The following is a 19313-nucleotide window of genomic DNA, read 5'->3' as shown; positions in this document are numbered from 1 at the left end:
TAGAAGATACAGTTGTTTTCGAAAGTATTCAAACGCTTATAGAAAACTTTGATAAATATATTGTTTGTTAATTTGTCTATTTTCAAACATTTTAAAATTTCATTACCTTTGTAATGAAGCTCAACTAATATGATTATGAATGAAATTTAAAACAAATTTGAAAATAAAATTATACGGTATTATAAGATTAAATTATATATAGAAATTATATGGTATTTAGTATATATAGATTCAGTTTACAAAGATATATCAAGTGTACATATGTAATGTAAAAGTATGTAAAGGTATTTAAACGGTCAATTATGTATATATTATGTATATAATATATATATACGATAGTATAGGCATAAGGCATAGAATATTGACATTATTACTTATTGGAAAGATACTTGTTGAATTAATACTTATCTTTCAATTACAAAATTTTATTAATCATAATATAACTTGAAAGTAACTGTGTATTGATTGAAATATTAATTACTTTCATTTTTATTAATCGGAACGAATCGTCTCTTATCAATTGGATTAATATCAACTGAAAATATCTCGTGCAAAAGGTGTCACCATTTTACAATTGATAAGAGGCTGTTGCGCAGTAACATATTGCAACACATAGAATAAAAAAATACTCGTTAAGTTTTAATATCATTGCGTTTTGCCATTTAAAAAGAAAAAATAGAAGATGGTTTTACGACACCGCGTAGAGGGATACGAGAATTTTTTTAAATTTATGAAAAATTTCAAATCTAATGAATCAGTATACGTACTTTATAGTGGTAAAAAACTTCCTAATGGCAAAAGTTGGTGCCCAGATTGCGTAGAAGGTATAATTGCTGTACCGTAGTCATTTATTTTATATATAACCTTAATTTTATGACACATTGCTTTCTTTCCATAAAACCACTTAGAATCAGTATCTTTCCATTTTACATGTTTGTTTTAATATAATTACATGATAGATTAAGAAACGCTTTTTTTAAATACTGCAAAATGTATACCTTATAATATACCATATTAATAAGTTAGTAATCTATATAAATATAAAACATTTTATTCTTATTACAGCGGAACCTTTCATAGAAGATGGGTTTAAAACAGCTCCAGAATCAGTACACTTGGTGGAAGTTGAAGTTGGAGATCGGCCATTGTAGGTGGTTTAATAGAATAAAATGTATATATTAGTGTATACTTCTTTTTTTAAATTTAGTCTGAAATATCTCTATCTTTTAGTTGGAAGGATTTGAATTGTCCATTTCGAACAAACTCTGTTACAAAGTTAAGAGTACTGCCAACCTTAGCAAAATGGAATACACAAAAACGTCTAGAAGGTGATCAATGTCAAAAGATTGACTTGATTGAAATGTTACTTACTGATGAAGATGATTAAATAATTCAATTTCATATGCTACAGCAGTGAAACTTAAGATGAGCAGTTCTGTAAGTCAGTAAACAATGAATTTTTTACTAAATGTTATTTCGTTATAAGTAATATAATAAACAATCAATTTTGTACTCAGAGTGATCTCTTACAAGATTAGGAGATATAGAACTATCTTATAATTGTATTGTAATAGTATCTTACTTTAGTCGAATTGCTTACATATGTCTTGTTGTAAGAATTCCTTTTTTTCTTTTTTTTTTTTACAAATCATTTCAACATATACAATTATCACACATATATATATACCATAAATATATATAATATCATTATAATTATCACAAATAAAACAAGAACTACATTTTGTAATGTCCAACTAAGCATGTGGATAAATCTTTAAATGTAAAAGTAAATTTTTATAAAATCTGTAAAAATTGTATAAAGTAACTTTCGTTTCTTACATATAAACAATTAAAAAAGAAAAAGATTAGCAATAACATAAAAGCATTGGTTTCTTTTAATATTAATTACACTGTATAGAATGTATTTTTCAGAGAGAATATTTTCTATAATATATTATTATTCTAAGTACATTAATTATAAAGTTGTTGGTGTTGTTTCTTGTGATTCTGATGGTGGTATAACTTTCACGGAGTAATGGATTTTTTTATTTCTTATTATGCTATAAGTGTTATCAAAAATAATGGAATCTACAACAGATAAAGTTATTGATAAAGTATCTGATATTTTGATGATGCAACTGTTTACACAATGTCTACTCACATGTAGAAGGTACTTCACAGGTCAAAATTCCAATCTCATCTAATTGATGGGCAGCCACTCGTCGCATTGGTATCACTTCTTTCTGTGTTCCATTATAATCTTTCTTCACAATACCAAATTTAATGTCATGATTCTCAGTACGAAATTCCCAGCTACACAATTCCCAACCATTCACGATTAATAAATATAGAATTATATCATATAATTAGTTTATGAATTTTTTATACCTTAACAGAGATCCCATTTCAGACGCTGGGATATCAAGCTCTAGTTTCCCACCTTTCTTAATTGTAACTGTTGTAAAGTTCTCCTTATCTTTCTCTGTGTTATTTACATACATTTCTTTAGGGACCTTGCCACCAAGACAAATCTGAACATAAAGAAAAATTTTAATATCGTATTTTATTTATCAAGAAATTTGTCCAAATTTTGAAACAATATAAATTTCTTTTTCTTAGTTTTCTTTTTCTTTACCTTGGTACCAAGCTTTGGGTTGCCATCAGGATCTTTAAGGGTGCCTCCAAGGAAAGCAGGTACTTGATCTCTGTCAATGTTACTGAATATCGCTGTCTGCCATCTCGCAGGATCCGATTTGTATATTTGAATCTTTGATAAGGTATACTCGTTCATAAACTTTTTCGCCACCGAAAATGCGAAAGCAAATACCTTTGGAGCTACAAAAGAATACGAAATATAAACCATTAATCATTTTATGATATCATTATCTGTAATATAAAAAGTGTACCATTAATTATGTAACAGGTCTTTAAAATCTCTGGGTAATTAGCCTCATACATTTGGATTAAAGTAATAACAACTTCTCCAGCTGGAAAATAAAATTATGAATTAATATTTATCACAATGAACTAATTTAATTGCGTGATAAAAAAACAGCTTCATTTTAGGAAAAATTACATCACTAATCGATCGTTTCTTACAAATTCATTGAACAGATGACTCTTTCAATTTATATAAGTATTTCATTGGTTACTTTGTTTTTATGGGCCACGAGCACATGTAACTAACGAAAAAACGCTACGAAACAACTGGCAATGATACTTTAAAGAGTCGAACAAAATATACTCTAAGGAAGTTATGTAATCATGGTCGATATACATAAATTTTACCTGGTCTCCAGAGATATTGTTTCAAGTTAAAACCCTGCATGTCAAAAATTACGACCACCTGACCAGCTGCTGGACCGTGTTTTAACATTTGTTCTCTACATAATTTTAAGTATTCTTCGAGACGTTTTATGGTCACCTTTATCATATCCCTTCTCGACACTACGTGCAAAATACCATAAATATCTAATGCGTCGAAATACACTACAATCACTGCAGAAATATTGGAATTATTGATTTCATTATGTTTCATCCTCAATTACGGCTATGATGAGCATATGTCCTACAATTTACCTGGGGCACCATCTTTATCGAAACCACATAAACCGTGAGGTAGATAGTCATTCAAAATTTGAGGAGGATCCCATTCGGTTAATTTGTCAACTTCCCATTGTTTTCGCCACTCCATAGACTAAAAAGTAACTCATTTTTAGTTTGAAAGTATTATAAATATAACGTACATGTATTAATAATAAAACAGGTAAAAAATGTTCATAAAAATAATATATTCATACTTTGTGAATTTCAAATCCTAAAGACTATTAAGCTGTATATAGTACTGTGTATAATGATGTAATGTAATTTAATGCACAATATTATGACAGAAAAATCTATAAGTTTAAAATTATAATTTTCAACATATACTTCGAAAATATAATTTTAGACTAAAAACACTACGACTAGAATTATCAAAATAATGTCTTGCAAGAAACACTAAATATGACATATATTCATATGAATTTTTTCTTTTTATTAATTTTATAGAGAATTGAAGATAATAATCGAATCGATGACTTTCTACATACATAGAAATAAAAGATCCAGCGAATGATTGAAGCTTTAGAGAACATCAGTACCATGAACGATTATTATCAGAGATACATAGATACATACATCCTGTATAGTTCAAAGAAAATTTCTGTTTCTATAAAAACGTTCTCTTAATACCTAAGAATTAAGCGGATAATCAAGACACGGAATTGAGAAATTTAATTTCTAGTCTGCCTTAAGGGGAGAAAGGGATTATAGTTACAGCTAACATATTGCAATATCCGGAATTCTATTCGAAAGAAGAAAGTAGTACGCATCGCGATATTAGGAACGTTTCGCATTTTTTAACGTCGTTAATTATGGAAATCGATAATGTCACAATATGGGTAGCGTTACAAGCATCGAATCGTGTATCAAGTTTTCCAACGTTTTATTTTTCGTCTTTATTTATCGGTTTTATAAACCGATGCAGACACAAAAGAAAAAATTACAATCACCATCTTCACGTAAGAGAATTTAAGTTATTAAATTTACTATAAATAACGTTAAACTTTAATTTAATTATTAAATATGCTTTCTTCGCTAATTTGTTAATGATAATTTTATATTTTCTAACTATAATTTTGTAACGAAATATATGAATATAAAAAGAAATCTGTACAAAAGTAGGTTTATCAATATACAAGCAGGTATGAAATATTGCAGTTGTTTGCATTACAAACAGTTATTCTGCTCTCTCTTTGCTCATCAACTTGAGGTGTGAGCTGTAGAACTTACCGATTTTTCCCGGTTTTATGAACAAGTATTCTTTTCATATATACATATCTCTCTTCCTCTCTCTCTCTCATATATATATATATATATATATATATATGGATATAAGTTTAAATATGGTACAAGTTCAATTTAAAGAAAATGGATAAAGTTACTTTCAAGTATTAAATTTCAAAATTAATCGGTCTCTTTTCTTATATTTTTCACAGTAAGATAATAAAATTATTTAATATTTTAATATGTATAAAATATAGAAATCCTATAATAATATAAAAAATAAATTAATATAAACAAATTCAAACGTTTTTTTAATAAATAATGTACTGCTCGTACCTCGCTCATTAATTAAACTAATTGTAATAATTAATTAACTGCGAATACAGCGAAAAGAATTCGGAAGTACTATACTGCGAAGCATCTGAAGCGATGAAAAGTGCATATTGTGTAGAAGAATTGTTTTTTTCCTTCTGTTGGCCACTAGACCATAGAGAGAGTATACTTCGTTAACGCTTCGTAGACGATCTACAAGTCAGTGAAAATTCAAAAGATCATGGAACGTGTTTCTTCAGACTTTCTCGATTAAATTCATGGCTAGAGCTATAGAGCATCAAGCGCGAAAGGTGATGACTGATTAACGTGATAGTCGATGCTAACATTAAGTGTGCAACTTATGCCCCAAGACGTAGATTTCTAGATAACAGTATGCCATGGAATGCGTATGATTTCGAAACTATATATCCTTATTTTTAGTATGAAAAAGTTTTCTCTCTGAGATAAATGATTTCTTCATCCATTTTTGTTAACCGTTTGTAGCGCGAATAACCTTTAGTATTTTGCTTCAACTGGTTCACACTCAATAAGCTATATTTAAGAGCAATTCATGGATAGAATATATATTTTCATATTTTCATAAATAATAACATTGTGTTTGGTCTGATTCATATTCAATACACTATTTTCAGAAGTGATCTATTATTTAGATATATTTCTGTATCTTTGTTGTCAATAACAACGTATCTTCATACTTTGTACTTTGATTTGTTTCTATTAATACCAGTAATATCAAATCTATCTAAAGCAGAAGTTGTATCTTTAATCAATATGTTTCAATACTAAATACTAAATAATTAATGTTGATCTCAACTGTATTACAGTTTAAAATAAGACTACAAACAGTTAATGAATTCATTAGGATCGGTGTCATTAGTGTCTAACACATTGCAGTCGCTCAACAAGATTGATAATTATCCACTGTATATACCTTGCAAAGTAAGTGGTGGCCTGGTCTTACATTCTCTTCTGCACAATTTTACATGGCAATACCGTTAAACAGTCGCGAGAAACTTCATTTTTATATATGCTATTAGAGATTTCCTTCGTGTAATATCTTTCACAGCTTTTCTTTAATCAAACAAAAATTTATCGAAATATTTATATCAATGTGAGTCAATCCGATTGACAATATGTATTACATTTCATTATAGAAGAGAGATACACAATAATAGGAATACAATAAAATAGGAAAAATTCAATTAATATATAGATAATGAAATTTTAAAATTAATTAAATAAAGTCCTATAAATCTGTTAGTTATGTGATTAATAATAATATGGTTACATTGTTTAATTCGCACGTATAATGCAACCGACGCAATATGAGATATGTGAAAGTTCAATATAAGTTTGAACGAAGTTGTCCCCCTTTCGAAAAGATCTTTTCTACAGCGAAGGAATTTATTTATTTTTCGGTTTCTATAAAACTAAATAATAAAAAAAAAAAGGGAGAAATAGGGAAGTGAATAGATGGGTTTGTGTCAGTAATTATAGATGAAAACATCCATACCTCACGTAGCATCTTCTCCGCAGCAGCTGGCTCCCATTTTCTTGCTAAAAATCATATATATATTTTAATTTCTATTTTAGAGTCAAGAAATATTTAATTTTACATTACATATTTATAATTCAAATGAAATCGGGAAATTAATAAATTTAATACTAATTAAAATTTTATGTTCATTTATTATATATTTTTTTATACGATTAAAATTAAATTTCCTAATTTCGCAGAAAATACTTAAACAAAAAACTTTTTCCTCTCCGTTGTAAATTTTCTAATGTCTAATTTTATTCAATGATCTCACGAAAATACATTTCTTTCACTGTACTGAATGGATATTAAAGAATCTTTATATATCAATTTATATTTATTTATATTTTTTTATTTTTTAAATTATTTTATATAACAATCTTTTGAGTAGTATACGAAGTATATTCCATTTGTGTTATTAGTGTTCAACCATTTATTAATTTCTCATCACGTGTATTTCATTGCAAATTACACTTAATTCGAAGACACTACGTAGTGAATGTTAGATTCTTTCTTTTACGAGGCTTTGTTCAGAGACCAAAACAGAAGAGAATTCACATCTACTGAATTATGATTTACAATTACACACAATGGCTCATGAAAATATTTGAATAGTCAATTATTCATCACATTGATAAGCCATATTATTCAGTGGGATCATCTTTAGCACTAATTACATGTTTAAGACTAGTATTTATGTTATGTACTAATTCTTTATTATGCATGGTTACGGTATTGAAATATCTTGTAACTTCTATATACATTCTCAAATTTGTTTCAAATTTGAGTGTTCGGTGTAATCATAACAATCCTATCTCATTACAGCGCTAATGAAACTTCCAAATTTTGTATACATATAATACATACAATATATATATACTGTGGCTAAAAAGAGTATTTGTACATCACTGTATTTATTATAGCATTTACATATTAATGAATTAAGATCAAGTATATTTCGTACCATTTAGTAATTTTTTCTTATGATCAGAAAAATTTAATACCAGGAAAATGAATCGTAGGGTCTGATGAGAAAATGCTTCACTGGAAAATAAGGGCGTTTGCAAATACTTTTGGAGCCATTGTACTTAAAAATTCTTTACGATAAGTGTTTAAATATTTTTATGAGTCACTGTACATAAGGATTTGCAAACAATGTCTTATTGTGTATAATTTAAGTTCTCTGATGATTGTACATGCCGTCTTTAAACCAGCCAATCAGGTGGGACGTTAAAGATGACTGTGTATAGAATACATATCATAAAAGCAATAATCACCAGGAAACGATAAATGAACATAAAGGTCCAAGTTGCGATTTGTCGTGAGATTGATAAGTTTTCTTCGGGGCACGTTTGGCGCATGCAATGTTGGGAAACCGTACGGTCGGTTACAACAAATTACAAGAATTCATACCTCGAAGCCAACGTAGTAGAAAGTTATCGTCATGATGCGGTTGTTTCAGAATATCTTGAACTGTCCGCCTAAACTGAAATCAGAAGTTTGTATAAATTAGCCAGTTATGTAATAAAATTTAGAATTCACGTATCATACACGAAATAGCAAAAAAAAAAAAGAAGATTTAAGACTATGCGAGTTTATGGTTGCCAGAGAAAGAAGTAAAGAATATATATATAAATATATTCGTGATATTAATAATAGATGTAAATGCAAATAATTTACACAAGTGTCTTATCAAAAGATGCATTAAGATAATAGATATTTTTAAAGAAATGTGAGACATAAGAAAGATTTGTATGGTTTAAAAAAATAAATAGCCTTTGTAATGCTATAAATACTTCGATTTTTCCAAATTTCATAGAATTCAAATGAAAACAGAAATGATTATGAAAAATTAATTAATTTTTTATGTATTTTTATTAAGATTCATGGCAAATTTCATTTAGTTAGGTTTAGCAAAAGTATGGTGATGAACCTACATCTTTTTACATAGTTGTACAACAAAAGTATAATGACACAGTGTTAGGAAACTGAAATAGCATAGTACTTATATAAATTGGAGCGAGAAACATTAAAAGCTATGCCACGTAATTATGCCATTGCTTATGTCATACTATAATCTTACGCTATAACTTATAAAATACGTATTGCTATAACATTTGTAGCTACACTGTATCTATCTTTTAGCAGGAGGGATTGGTTATATTGAAAATTTGCTAGCACGCCTTTCATCCATGATTTGCAGTGAAAGCAAATCGTTTTTCTGGGAAGTGCACCAACAATTTTACGGTCAGCGCAAAAATCTTAGACAACTTTGTTTCACACAAAACCACCTGCACTTATTTACTTTCACGTAGATTTTTCAGCAGGTTAACTCAATCCTGTTACCAATAATCAAAATACGGGTCACCGATACACGACGTGTATGGAATCTGTGCTTATAATTGAAACTCTATTTTGCATGCTGAATTCATTTTAAAAAATTCGAATGAATTTTGCAATATTTGCAATATCATGGTAAGAATTCAAATTCTATTCTAAATATATATTTTTTCTGTCATATTGAAAATTGCATCATTTGGAATTCTGTTTTTTAATTAAGTTTAATTTTATTTGCAAATACTTATAGAGTAAATTCTAGAAAAATTTCTCCTAATGTCGATTATAATAAAAATTCAACTTCTATTCTGATTATTCTTTTTTCTCCAACACATTGTAAATTGTATCACTTCAGTTTGAAAATGAATTAATGTAATAATATTACGATTAATCGAATCTATCATAGAAGGACGTATATGCTTTCTGCTTCCTCGTTAATCAATGACAATAAAAAAAAAAAAAAATAAACGTAAAAAATATATAGGCGAGTATATGTATTACGTTGATTATTTCTATGTTAATTTAGCTTTTTTCTAAAAACTTCTTCCGCACATAGCAGACTCATACACGTTCTATAGAGACCTCAATTGCCATAATTGCAAGATTTTCTAAGATCTTCGTTTGCCGGTCACGATTCGCGAAATTGCTTAGTTCCGAACATCAACTTAGATCAGTTAGCTTAAATCGAACATCAGACGAAACTCTATCTAACGCTTGATATTGGCAGGTACTTGTTAAATAAAATTAAATTGGAGTTATTCTTTCAGAAAAGTTAACTAAGGAATTACAAAGTATATAAATATTGTATAGCTTATCATCCAATAATAATAATTACATTATGAATATTTACGAAAATACATACTTTCCTGTACACAGATTTATGTATTTGACCTTCTAATTATTATAACGAATATCTTATTTTGAATATTTTACATATATCAAATTGCAACGTAAAATTATCGCTATGATATTTAGAAATTGAAACAAATTATATTCAGTTTTTATCTTAGTAGTATTTATAAAAATATGAATTTCTGTAAAAACTCACAATCTACTAATGATAGAAATCTGCTGTCGCTATTACAAAAAATGAAAAATGATTATACAAAATTTAATTGCCACCGATACATTAATATCATTCATCTTTTTTCTCTCTTCCACTATCTTTATTCAAGTTTCCTATATGAAATAAAATACACGAAGGAACTATCACGTAACTTAATTGACTGACGAAAAAATATTATCCACCAATTTATTAATACTGGTTAATCTTAAATTATTATACTATCTATAGGTATTAACCTTTTCCCTTATACTACATAATATCTTTTGCAAAATTTCCTTCTTCATTAACTAAACAGAATTTATAGGAACTATCGTGTAATCTAATCGATTGATGAAATATGAAACTTAGTACGCTAGTCACATCCTCAATGTAGCACAATTCGAGTACCTGATGAAACCGATTTATGCGCACAGAATCGTGTATAAGGAGGCTAATGGACATGCGGAGATGTACAAATGTGTGCGTTTAATCTTCAATAGTATTAGCGTCACGTTGTAAGATCATGTGTCAGTCTGTATAGGTGAACAGCAGGGTAAAGAAAGTGCCGTTTTACGCGAGGGAACCGTTCACTCTCGATCATCCTGACGTTCGTTTGCAAAAACATGATATACACAAGAAACAGGTATAGAAAGAACTGTCTTTCACAAGGAAGAGTTATTTAAACTTTACCGATGGATTTAGCGACTCTCAAAAAAGAAATCGGCGAACAAAGACAGAAGAGGTGTATGCACGGTCCACGTCCCGCGATAAAGTAATTTTCATCAGGTGAAATCCATCGGATAATGACACGTTTGCGAACGACGAAAGCGATGATAAAAAGCGCGCACACTGCCGGCAATGTGAAATGAAAGTTTTAAAGGAATAGGAAGTAGATGTTCATCGTCGAGTATGATGATGATCCGCTGATAGAACGATACTCCATGCCGAACAGGTTTGCATGATAACAAGTGTCATTGCGTGAATGACTGGAAAAAAGAAAAAGAAATCACGTCACAAAGTAGAATGGTCAGAATATGAGAATGAAAATATCGTAGACATAGAATGAAGTTAGTAGAGATTTGTAAAATTTAACAATATAATTAGTGTTGGTATATACACTGATTCATGAAAGTGTTTGGATGCTTATTATAGAATGCTTTTATATTGTATGTGTGTTACATAAAACATTTTGAAATTTTATTTAATGAAGCACAGCTATCATCGTTATTGGTATTTGAAGCCAATCTAAAAATCTATATAGAAGTTATAAGACATTTAGGGCAAACATGTATTTAATAAAAAATTAGTATACAATATGAATGATGGTTGCTTATTAATGGAATGGCTGTTCAAATACTTTAAAAAACCTCTGTTAAATATGTTTGTTTACAAATTATGTTTATAAGAAATATCTTGTATTATAATTTCTATGGATATACATTTCCTAATTCATTTCAAATTTTACCGACATAATCATGGAATCGTGCCTCACTGCAATGTTCATGAAATTTCAAATAAATTTGTGTAATACGTATAATGAATTTATACAACTTTTCTGTAGTACGTGTTCAACTTTCATGAGCTATTCTACATAGATAGATATAAATATATTCTTTATAGAATCATTGTAGAAGATGAACATTAAAAAATATATCCATGTGTTAACGTCGCTCCTTTTATAGAAGTAACAATACGTGTCAAGTTTGTCAAGCTATAAATTTATAGCTATAAATTTAGGCTTGGCGATATAAGATAGGTAGACTATGACGAATTCTGAAAGTTGCGAATGTTACGCCGTAATTTCGGACGTTATTTAGGTGGACGTACCTTCGAGATTTCCAGGTGACTTGCTTCTTTAAATTCTTTTCTTCTTCTTTTTTAAGTGGAACTATATGTTTTTGTTTATATGGACGTGTAGTCCGTTCCATGATGAATTCATTGACCTAGATATATTTGCACTCCGAGCTCATTCAAGGTAGTTTACTGCCGTTCAAAACTTGCCTTCCTTAAACGTCCAGAAATTGTTATTTATTGTCGGTATTCGAAATGACCTCAGATATCAATGCACTGATTTGCCCTATCTCTAAAAGATAGTTTCACCCTCTCCAATGTTGCAGAAATAATTCGAACATTCTCACTCGACATTCTCTAACAACCCAAATCATATCTACAATTTCGTTGTATATATAATGAGCCATCGTAAATTGAATTGATACCAAAATGAAGTTTGTTAGTCATAATAATATTGATTCCTTCGAAGCAACTGTAACAGTAACTGAGGATATCTAAGTATCGAGCGTAGCGGCAATCCTCTGTTCGTAAATAGAAGTAATGATAATTTACGATCATTAGGGTGACTTAGAATTCTGTTCACGGCCGAATCGACGAAATACTCTGGCGAGTAAAGATAAATTTTGAATGACAGTAAGTGATCCTGAATGACCTTGAAACATCAATATATTGTAAGTTGTTCGTCATGAAATGGGACACACGCTTATCTGAATAAAAACGTATACATAGCACCATTTAAAAAAGCTTGAAATCTCGAAGGCACGTCCATCTAGATAAGATTTATGATGTCAGGAGATGTCACCCTCGAAATAGAGTACATTTTAGTTGAAACATTTGTTTGCATGACGAATGGTTTAGGAGATAATTATATCACTCCAAATGTATCATCCTGTATATACTTACACTAATTATATTGCTAAATGTTATAACTCTTTAGTAGCTTCATTTTAAATAAATCTTTACAGTATAAAGTATCATACTTTATATTTCCGAGTTTCTTCATAACAATGACGAGGTCAGATTAAATTTACTACGTTTCTAATGTTTATTGCATATCAATGAAGGATACATTATTTCAATATTAAGTATTTCCTGTGTACTGAATAATCTCATTTGCTCTAGTCAAGAATTTACATGTGTAATGATTGTCTTTTTATCCTTTCATTTATAGAATGTTTCTGAAGTGTAAAAATTTTATTACGTGAATCGTGTGATTTTTTATTGCTTTTGATTGTCTATTCAAATTAGTTGTATATTAATAGTATATTCTGTGATCATGTATGTAATTTAACACTTCTCTGTTTATTCAGTTTCAAGTTTGCATACGGTATCAGCTGTATTTAAAGTAGCTGTGATAATTGCTCGTTATTTCAATCTTTTTTATTTGAATCACAATAAGGACTGAACCGACATTTGTTTCCCGTCTTTGTATCTGTTTCGTATATAGAGCGATCTTGCAGAAAATTCTCGTTGCCAGTTAACAACGTAACATTTAAATAATTAAGACACTATAATCATTTTAGTTTAAGAAACTGTAGCTTGTCATTAATTTTCCTTATTATTGTAACTTTCTACCAGTGTATCCGATTTGAGTGTACGTGCGCTGTTATTTCTCTGACTATCAGAAATGCGAAAAAATACTCAGATGAAAGTTATTTGATTTGATCGAAGAAACTTAACTGAATGCTAACATTTTTTCTTGCACTTTTACTTATGGAAGTTTCAGCATCCACACATTTTTTAAACTTAATTATATACCTTTATTATTATCAATTTATTGTGCAATTCAAGAAGCATTCAATAATATGTATGAAGTATCTAGGTATCTAATAATTTGTTTGGAGTAGTATGTAAAAATAAGAAATCGACAAAAGCAAGACTTGATTCTACTTGATATCGGATAAATTATTGTTAAAATATACGCTTCATATATTTCGTTGGTTCGTTTCGAAATACGTAATAAGTTTGACATTGATAGTGATAGAAATATACAAAAAAATCACGTTACGATATGTTTCGTATATTGAAATCAACAAACAAAAATTAAATCAAATAAATTGCTCAATCACAAAATTCCAGAACGTTAGTAAAATATTCGCTAGACACGTTCATAATGTTCTTTCCAAGAGTGACATATTATTAACCTCGACCCTGTGGTCGTACCTTCTTTCCAATTGAATGGTTGACTTACTTTCATCAATGCAAATCGCTGGTTATCCTCCAATCCCACTACTTTTAACATCCTTGTGTCCCTTTTGTACGTCTTTTGGCAGTTTTTGAAGCTTCCGTTCTAGCTCTTTCACCCTGATTTGCGATAATGCGTTCTCTGCCTCCTGTTACCGTTACCTGTCGTTTACCTCGTTTATTTCTGTCTCAGCAACAAAATATATAGTTTAAGTCACAAGGTGTCACGCAAGACTTTCTTCTATTGAGCTTTAATCTCTGTTAGGAACAGGCAATGGTCAGATACGAAATTTTTGATAGCATATATGATGTACAGTGATTCACAAACTACATTGATTCACACTTCTAAAAACATTTTATGAATATACTGCATTTATCATATAATCTGTATATGTACATATGTAGAAGTTATATATATGTTGGTGTTTATTGCAAGTATATAGTAAAGATTACCAAAGTATTCGAACGATCAATTATTCATTACATTAATAATCTACAATATTTATTAATTATATATTTATATGAAACTGTTATACTTTATCTTTTTACCAGATATATGTTTGCAGTAAATGTTCTCCGACTTCTATATACATTTTTAGATTAACTTCTAATTCCATCAATATAATCATGATAGTCGTGCCTTATTACAATGCCAACGGAATTTCAAAATGTGTTACGTAACATGCATAATACATATATAAAAGTTTTCTGTAATAAATGTTCAAATATTTTGAACTATAGCCACTATAGAAGCTATAATGTAATAGATATCACGTTCATTACTACATGGTAATCGATTCATTATTATGCACATGACGACGGGATTGCATTTCAGCAAGAATGTGTCTCCAAGGTGTTGTAGAGTTGTGCTTGTTAAGGTCGAATGTGTATAACTCTTCTGTCTTTTTCATAAAATCCATGTAAAGTGATAAGAAATCTGTATAAATAGATGTACAAAATTTATATATGTATATGGTTATTTCAGAGGTACTTAAAATTTTTATTATGTGTTATGTAAGCAATGTTGTTTGCATCTTGATTTGAGTTATTCTTCTTTGTAGACACAAACTGCAAATGAAATGAATTGTTAATATGATCGATAGTGTTTGCAAATAAAACATGACCTTATCGAGTATTACTTGTTTTATAAAAAAGAAAAATTATACTTGTCCCTTTCGTACCATAATATATTCTTTAATTAAATTAGTATGTTGCCTAATACAATTGAAATCTAGAAGAGAGAAAGAAGTAGAGAAGTGAAAGAAGGTTTACCCGAATTTGCAACTCGATTGCGTTACACATTTAATTGTGGACGGTGAAAAATTACTGTTACATTGGAGGAATAACCGTATAATGTTACTAGCTAAAACTCGAAATGAACTACAAGCGGTTCATCTAAGATATTTAATATAATACTTCAATAACACAGTTGTATATTAATTTTTCATATTAATTTATAATTTTATCTTGTTCTAATATATAATTTATATACTAATAAAACAGTATTAAAAAGACATTACATAACAACTGTCCTTTAAGAAATATAATCGATGCAAACAGCCACAAAACTTTAACTCTCTCTTCTGGCGCAAATCGATGTTGCAATCAAATAAATTCTCTTCAATCAGTTTGATCTCACAGCCATCATTAAAATGCACCTCAAAATATTGAAAGAAAAAGAGGAACGTTACCGAGATAAGTAAACAATGTATACCTCTTCTTTGAAAAAACCTTTCTCTTCAAAACATAGAACGAAAATCGTCAACAAATCACGTTGTCACTTGGCGCGCAAACACATTCGAATAGAGCGCATCGTTATTGCGTTCGTGTTTCGTGGCTGCCGGCTTACTTAATGGCGCAACAGGTGTCTCTTGCGGTCGTTGCGACCGCGCTCCAGTTCGAGAGCCAATTCCCTACTAAAAATGAATGTTGCGCGCTGACTGGCACCCAAAGTATGGTACCGTTCTGTTCTGCGCTGTGTTCACGATGACCAGTATTACCTTGTCACGGGATACCCCACCCCTTACAAACCATTGTGTTAACCTACCGGGATTTTGCTTCATTAATCGGCCGTTGCTATCCCCTCCATTTCTCAAAACTGATTTCGTACAGCGTACGTTTGATATTATCTATATAAAATAAATAAATATATACAGTGACTCAAAGAAGTGTTTGAACACTTATAATAGAAAATTTATAATATATTGCATATGTTGTATTTACTGTAAACATAAATTAATTATACAATATGAACAGCCATTTTGAACATATAATAAATTGTTGAACACATAAAAGATAGTCTTACTGAATATTAATTCTTAATAAAACATTTCAAAATGTTTTATATAATGCATACAATATACAATACATAAATGTTTTCTATGGTAAATGTTAAAATACTCTCGTGAGCCACTGTATATCAACTATCTATATATATCTCATTCGCATTTAATATTTGAAATTTCTAAAAATATACCTCTCTCAATAATTGGTCAGATGTGACCCGACATATGGCCAGTTATATTATCGAAGCAATAGTCTATCTTGTGTGCGTTCATATACAACGTAAAGAAACGTGAAACAATCAAAAGTCATTTCGACTGTCTTTGTTTGTTGAAGTAAAAGAATAATCAACTACGTGCTGAAATATGAGCTCTTCCTCCTCTGCAGATTACAGCTTACATTGGGAACGATGCAACATTGAGTTAGACAATCTCAAATGCGCACGAGTTTGTGAGTAACTCTGCATCATAATATTGATTAACATCTTTGTAGTATTTTAGATACTCTATATAATTGTTATATGTACTTACCAAGAATATGACATCCTTCTTATATAAAAAACCATGAATTTGCAAATTTTCATTTTTTCAGTAAAAAGATTGGCTAAAATGCTATTTTTCTGTGCTCTTAACTATACAGATTAAAACAATAAATGTGACATAACAATTGTACTATGAGTGTGTTTATGAATTTGAACCTAACCTCTTAATGCTCGGATTTGATAAACATATATTAATACAGATATTTAAACAATAATAGACATGTATTATACTACTTTGATTAGGGTGTTTCTATCATATATTAATATACAGAGGTTACAAAAATTTATTTTCTAATGAAGTACTTTGGTTATTAGATTCTACATTTCATTTTCGTAGCATTAAATTTGTATAGTCATATGAAATATATTACTAAATAATACGATATTTAATATAGAGGATTATCCACTTAAGAACCCGCGCTCGCGAGAACTTAGAAAATAGCAACTTGTAGGTTTACTACTACAATTAAAACATGGCATGCGCCATCTGTGAGCTGCTACTAGAACTAGAGTTAGTTATAGGCTATAACACAGGGGGAGTTTGGTATCACCGAACACTATGCGCATGGTGTTTCCTTGAAAAATAATCAAATATGTACAATGACACTATTTGCATTTTTCGACACTTTTTCTACTTTGTTCAATATTTTTTATACCTAACGATCCGAATATTTTTTTTACAATGTAATTTAAAATTTGGATAATGAATCGTAGATAACCCTGTACTTAGATCTAATTGATTAGCATGTAAATATTAGTAATAAATACAGTGCTGTACAAATACTTTTAACATCATAATCTTCGATAATCTTAGATTTGCGATTACCATATTTATTTATATAAATTCATAAATTCTATTATAAGCAAATTTGTAGATCATAAATTCTATTATAAGCAAAATTGTCGATCGTGGAGAAAAAAAATGAAATTAAATTTCATGCCACCATTTTAAAGCACTGTTCGCACCATCTGTCGAAGGGTTCTGAAGTTACCTGTTGGAAATATTGACTATCACCGGCATTCAACCTCGATCGATCTCTCGCGTTCGACCAGAGACAAGGTGCATAGATTCGACTCATCGTATCGGATTCGTCCAGTTCGTTATGGCGTAGAATGTTAAGTGATATACCATTTCCTATGAGGATTTTCATCAATTAAATGTAATATTATCAATCTGAAATATCTGTATTCTTGTTAATTAGCGTGGAGGAAGTGATTCATGCAATTGTAGCTATTCGGTCGCGCCTGCATCAAAGAATGCAGATTCGTTTCAAACGATACATTATCGGCGTTTCGTGCCGGCATAAATTTCGACAGGGAAATACACCGTATAATAGAACACATTCACCAGTATCGAGGTTAAACATTTTCGATCGCTGTCTTCTCAAGTAAGTGACTTCTTAAAATTATATTATACTGTTGATTATACTCTGAAGCTTCTTACACAATAATGTCATTTGTGAAATTTTACAGGTTACAAGTTACAAGTTACTCGTTATTAGTAATAATTAACTTTCTTTACAACAAATACGATAAATACATATAGTAAATATATATATACGTGCAATACTATACATATAATACATGTACTGCAATTAAATTCTATCAATTACAAGTTAGCTGTCATATTCGATTATATTTTAAGTATTACACTATTTTTATTGTTTTCTAAATAATTGTTAGTTTTAAAATAGAATAGTTTTCTAAATAATTGTTTATGACAGTCATTTCCTTTAATCTACATACATCAAACAGATAACATTCGTACAACTTTGTTTGTTTTATTGCTAGTAAGATAATTTATCAGTACCAGTAACTTGTAGCTTATAATTTCTAACAATAAGAATTATATAAACGTAGTTACGTTTATATTATATAAAATGCTAATATAGTATAATAAAATTATATTATGTATGTATTATATTATTATATATATAAATATTTCCATGTCTAAGAAATAGTACCGGAAATACGTATTTTACGTATAAGAAAGATAAATCGCAAATATAGAAAAAAATTTTTTTCAACTAGTTTTCGAGAAAATAGAAATTTCCAAAGTATTGCTTAATACAAATTTTTTTGATATTTTAATATTATAAAAAATAAACTGGCACCTTAAATGAATGTATAGTAACATATTGGAATCTATTAAAATTTCATTTTTCAATGCGTTCATTTTATATTCGATTAGTTTCATTTATTTACGTCACTTGCACTATTGATGTATCATGTTTATTCAAGATATTAACATGCTAATTCTTTCACTTGTCCAATTGAATATTTTCTTACATTATTTCAAAAGTAGTGAATAAACATTCACACATTCTTTAAGTTTATATAAGAAATAATATCATAATATGTGTTTTTTCGATTTCTTCATGTATAATAGATATAAGTATAGAATATTATCATTACAATTTATTATTACATATATG

The 19313-nt window shown here is 29.2% G+C and overlaps 2 protein-coding genes across 4 annotated transcripts; one reads left to right on the top strand and one right to left on the bottom strand.

The window, feature by feature from the left end:
* The first annotated feature begins 348 nt into the window (after window positions 1-348).
* Window positions 349-1518, top strand: LOC100647136 (thioredoxin domain-containing protein 17). The gene is made up of 3 exons (XM_003394511.4): window positions 349-824; window positions 1066-1147; window positions 1231-1518. Exons 1-3 carry the CDS (start codon window positions 683-685, stop codon window positions 1385-1387), a joined length of 381 nt encoding a protein of 126 aa, XP_003394559.1. The 5' UTR covers window positions 349-682; the 3' UTR covers window positions 1388-1518.
* A 354-nt stretch (window positions 1519-1872) lies between these two features.
* On the bottom strand, window positions 1873-16075 carry LOC100646700 (SEC14-like protein 2). 3 transcript variants are annotated; one of them, XM_048404121.1, is made up of 12 exons: window positions 15769-16074; window positions 14062-14238; window positions 11907-12084; window positions 8111-8183; window positions 6674-6717; window positions 3580-3697; window positions 3289-3498; window positions 2907-2987; window positions 2636-2835; window positions 2389-2531; window positions 2162-2313; window positions 1873-2088 (listed from the first exon to the last, which is right to left on the bottom strand). In XM_048404121.1, exons 5-12 carry the CDS (start codon window positions 6683-6685, stop codon window positions 1976-1978), a joined length of 1029 nt encoding a protein of 342 aa, XP_048260078.1. In that variant the 5' UTR covers window positions 6686-6717; window positions 8111-8183; window positions 11907-12084; window positions 14062-14238; window positions 15769-16074; the 3' UTR covers window positions 1873-1975. The 3 variants fall into 3 exon arrangements, with proteins under 3 accessions (XP_048260078.1, XP_048260077.1, XP_012176362.2); XM_048404120.1 differs by lacking the exon at window positions 11907-12084 and having other exon boundaries at window positions 14062-14312; window positions 15769-16075; XM_012320972.3 differs by lacking the exon at window positions 11907-12084 and having other exon boundaries at window positions 15769-16075.
* Window positions 16076-19313: the final 3238 nt, after the last annotated feature.

This window comes from Bombus terrestris, chromosome 3 (assembly GCF_910591885.1).
Source record: "Bombus terrestris chromosome 3, iyBomTerr1.2, whole genome shotgun sequence".
Classification (NCBI taxonomy): Eukaryota; Metazoa; Arthropoda; class Insecta; order Hymenoptera; family Apidae; genus Bombus; species Bombus terrestris.
Note: the sequence above shows the minus strand (reverse complement) of the source record. Positions and strands in the feature narration are given on the sequence as shown.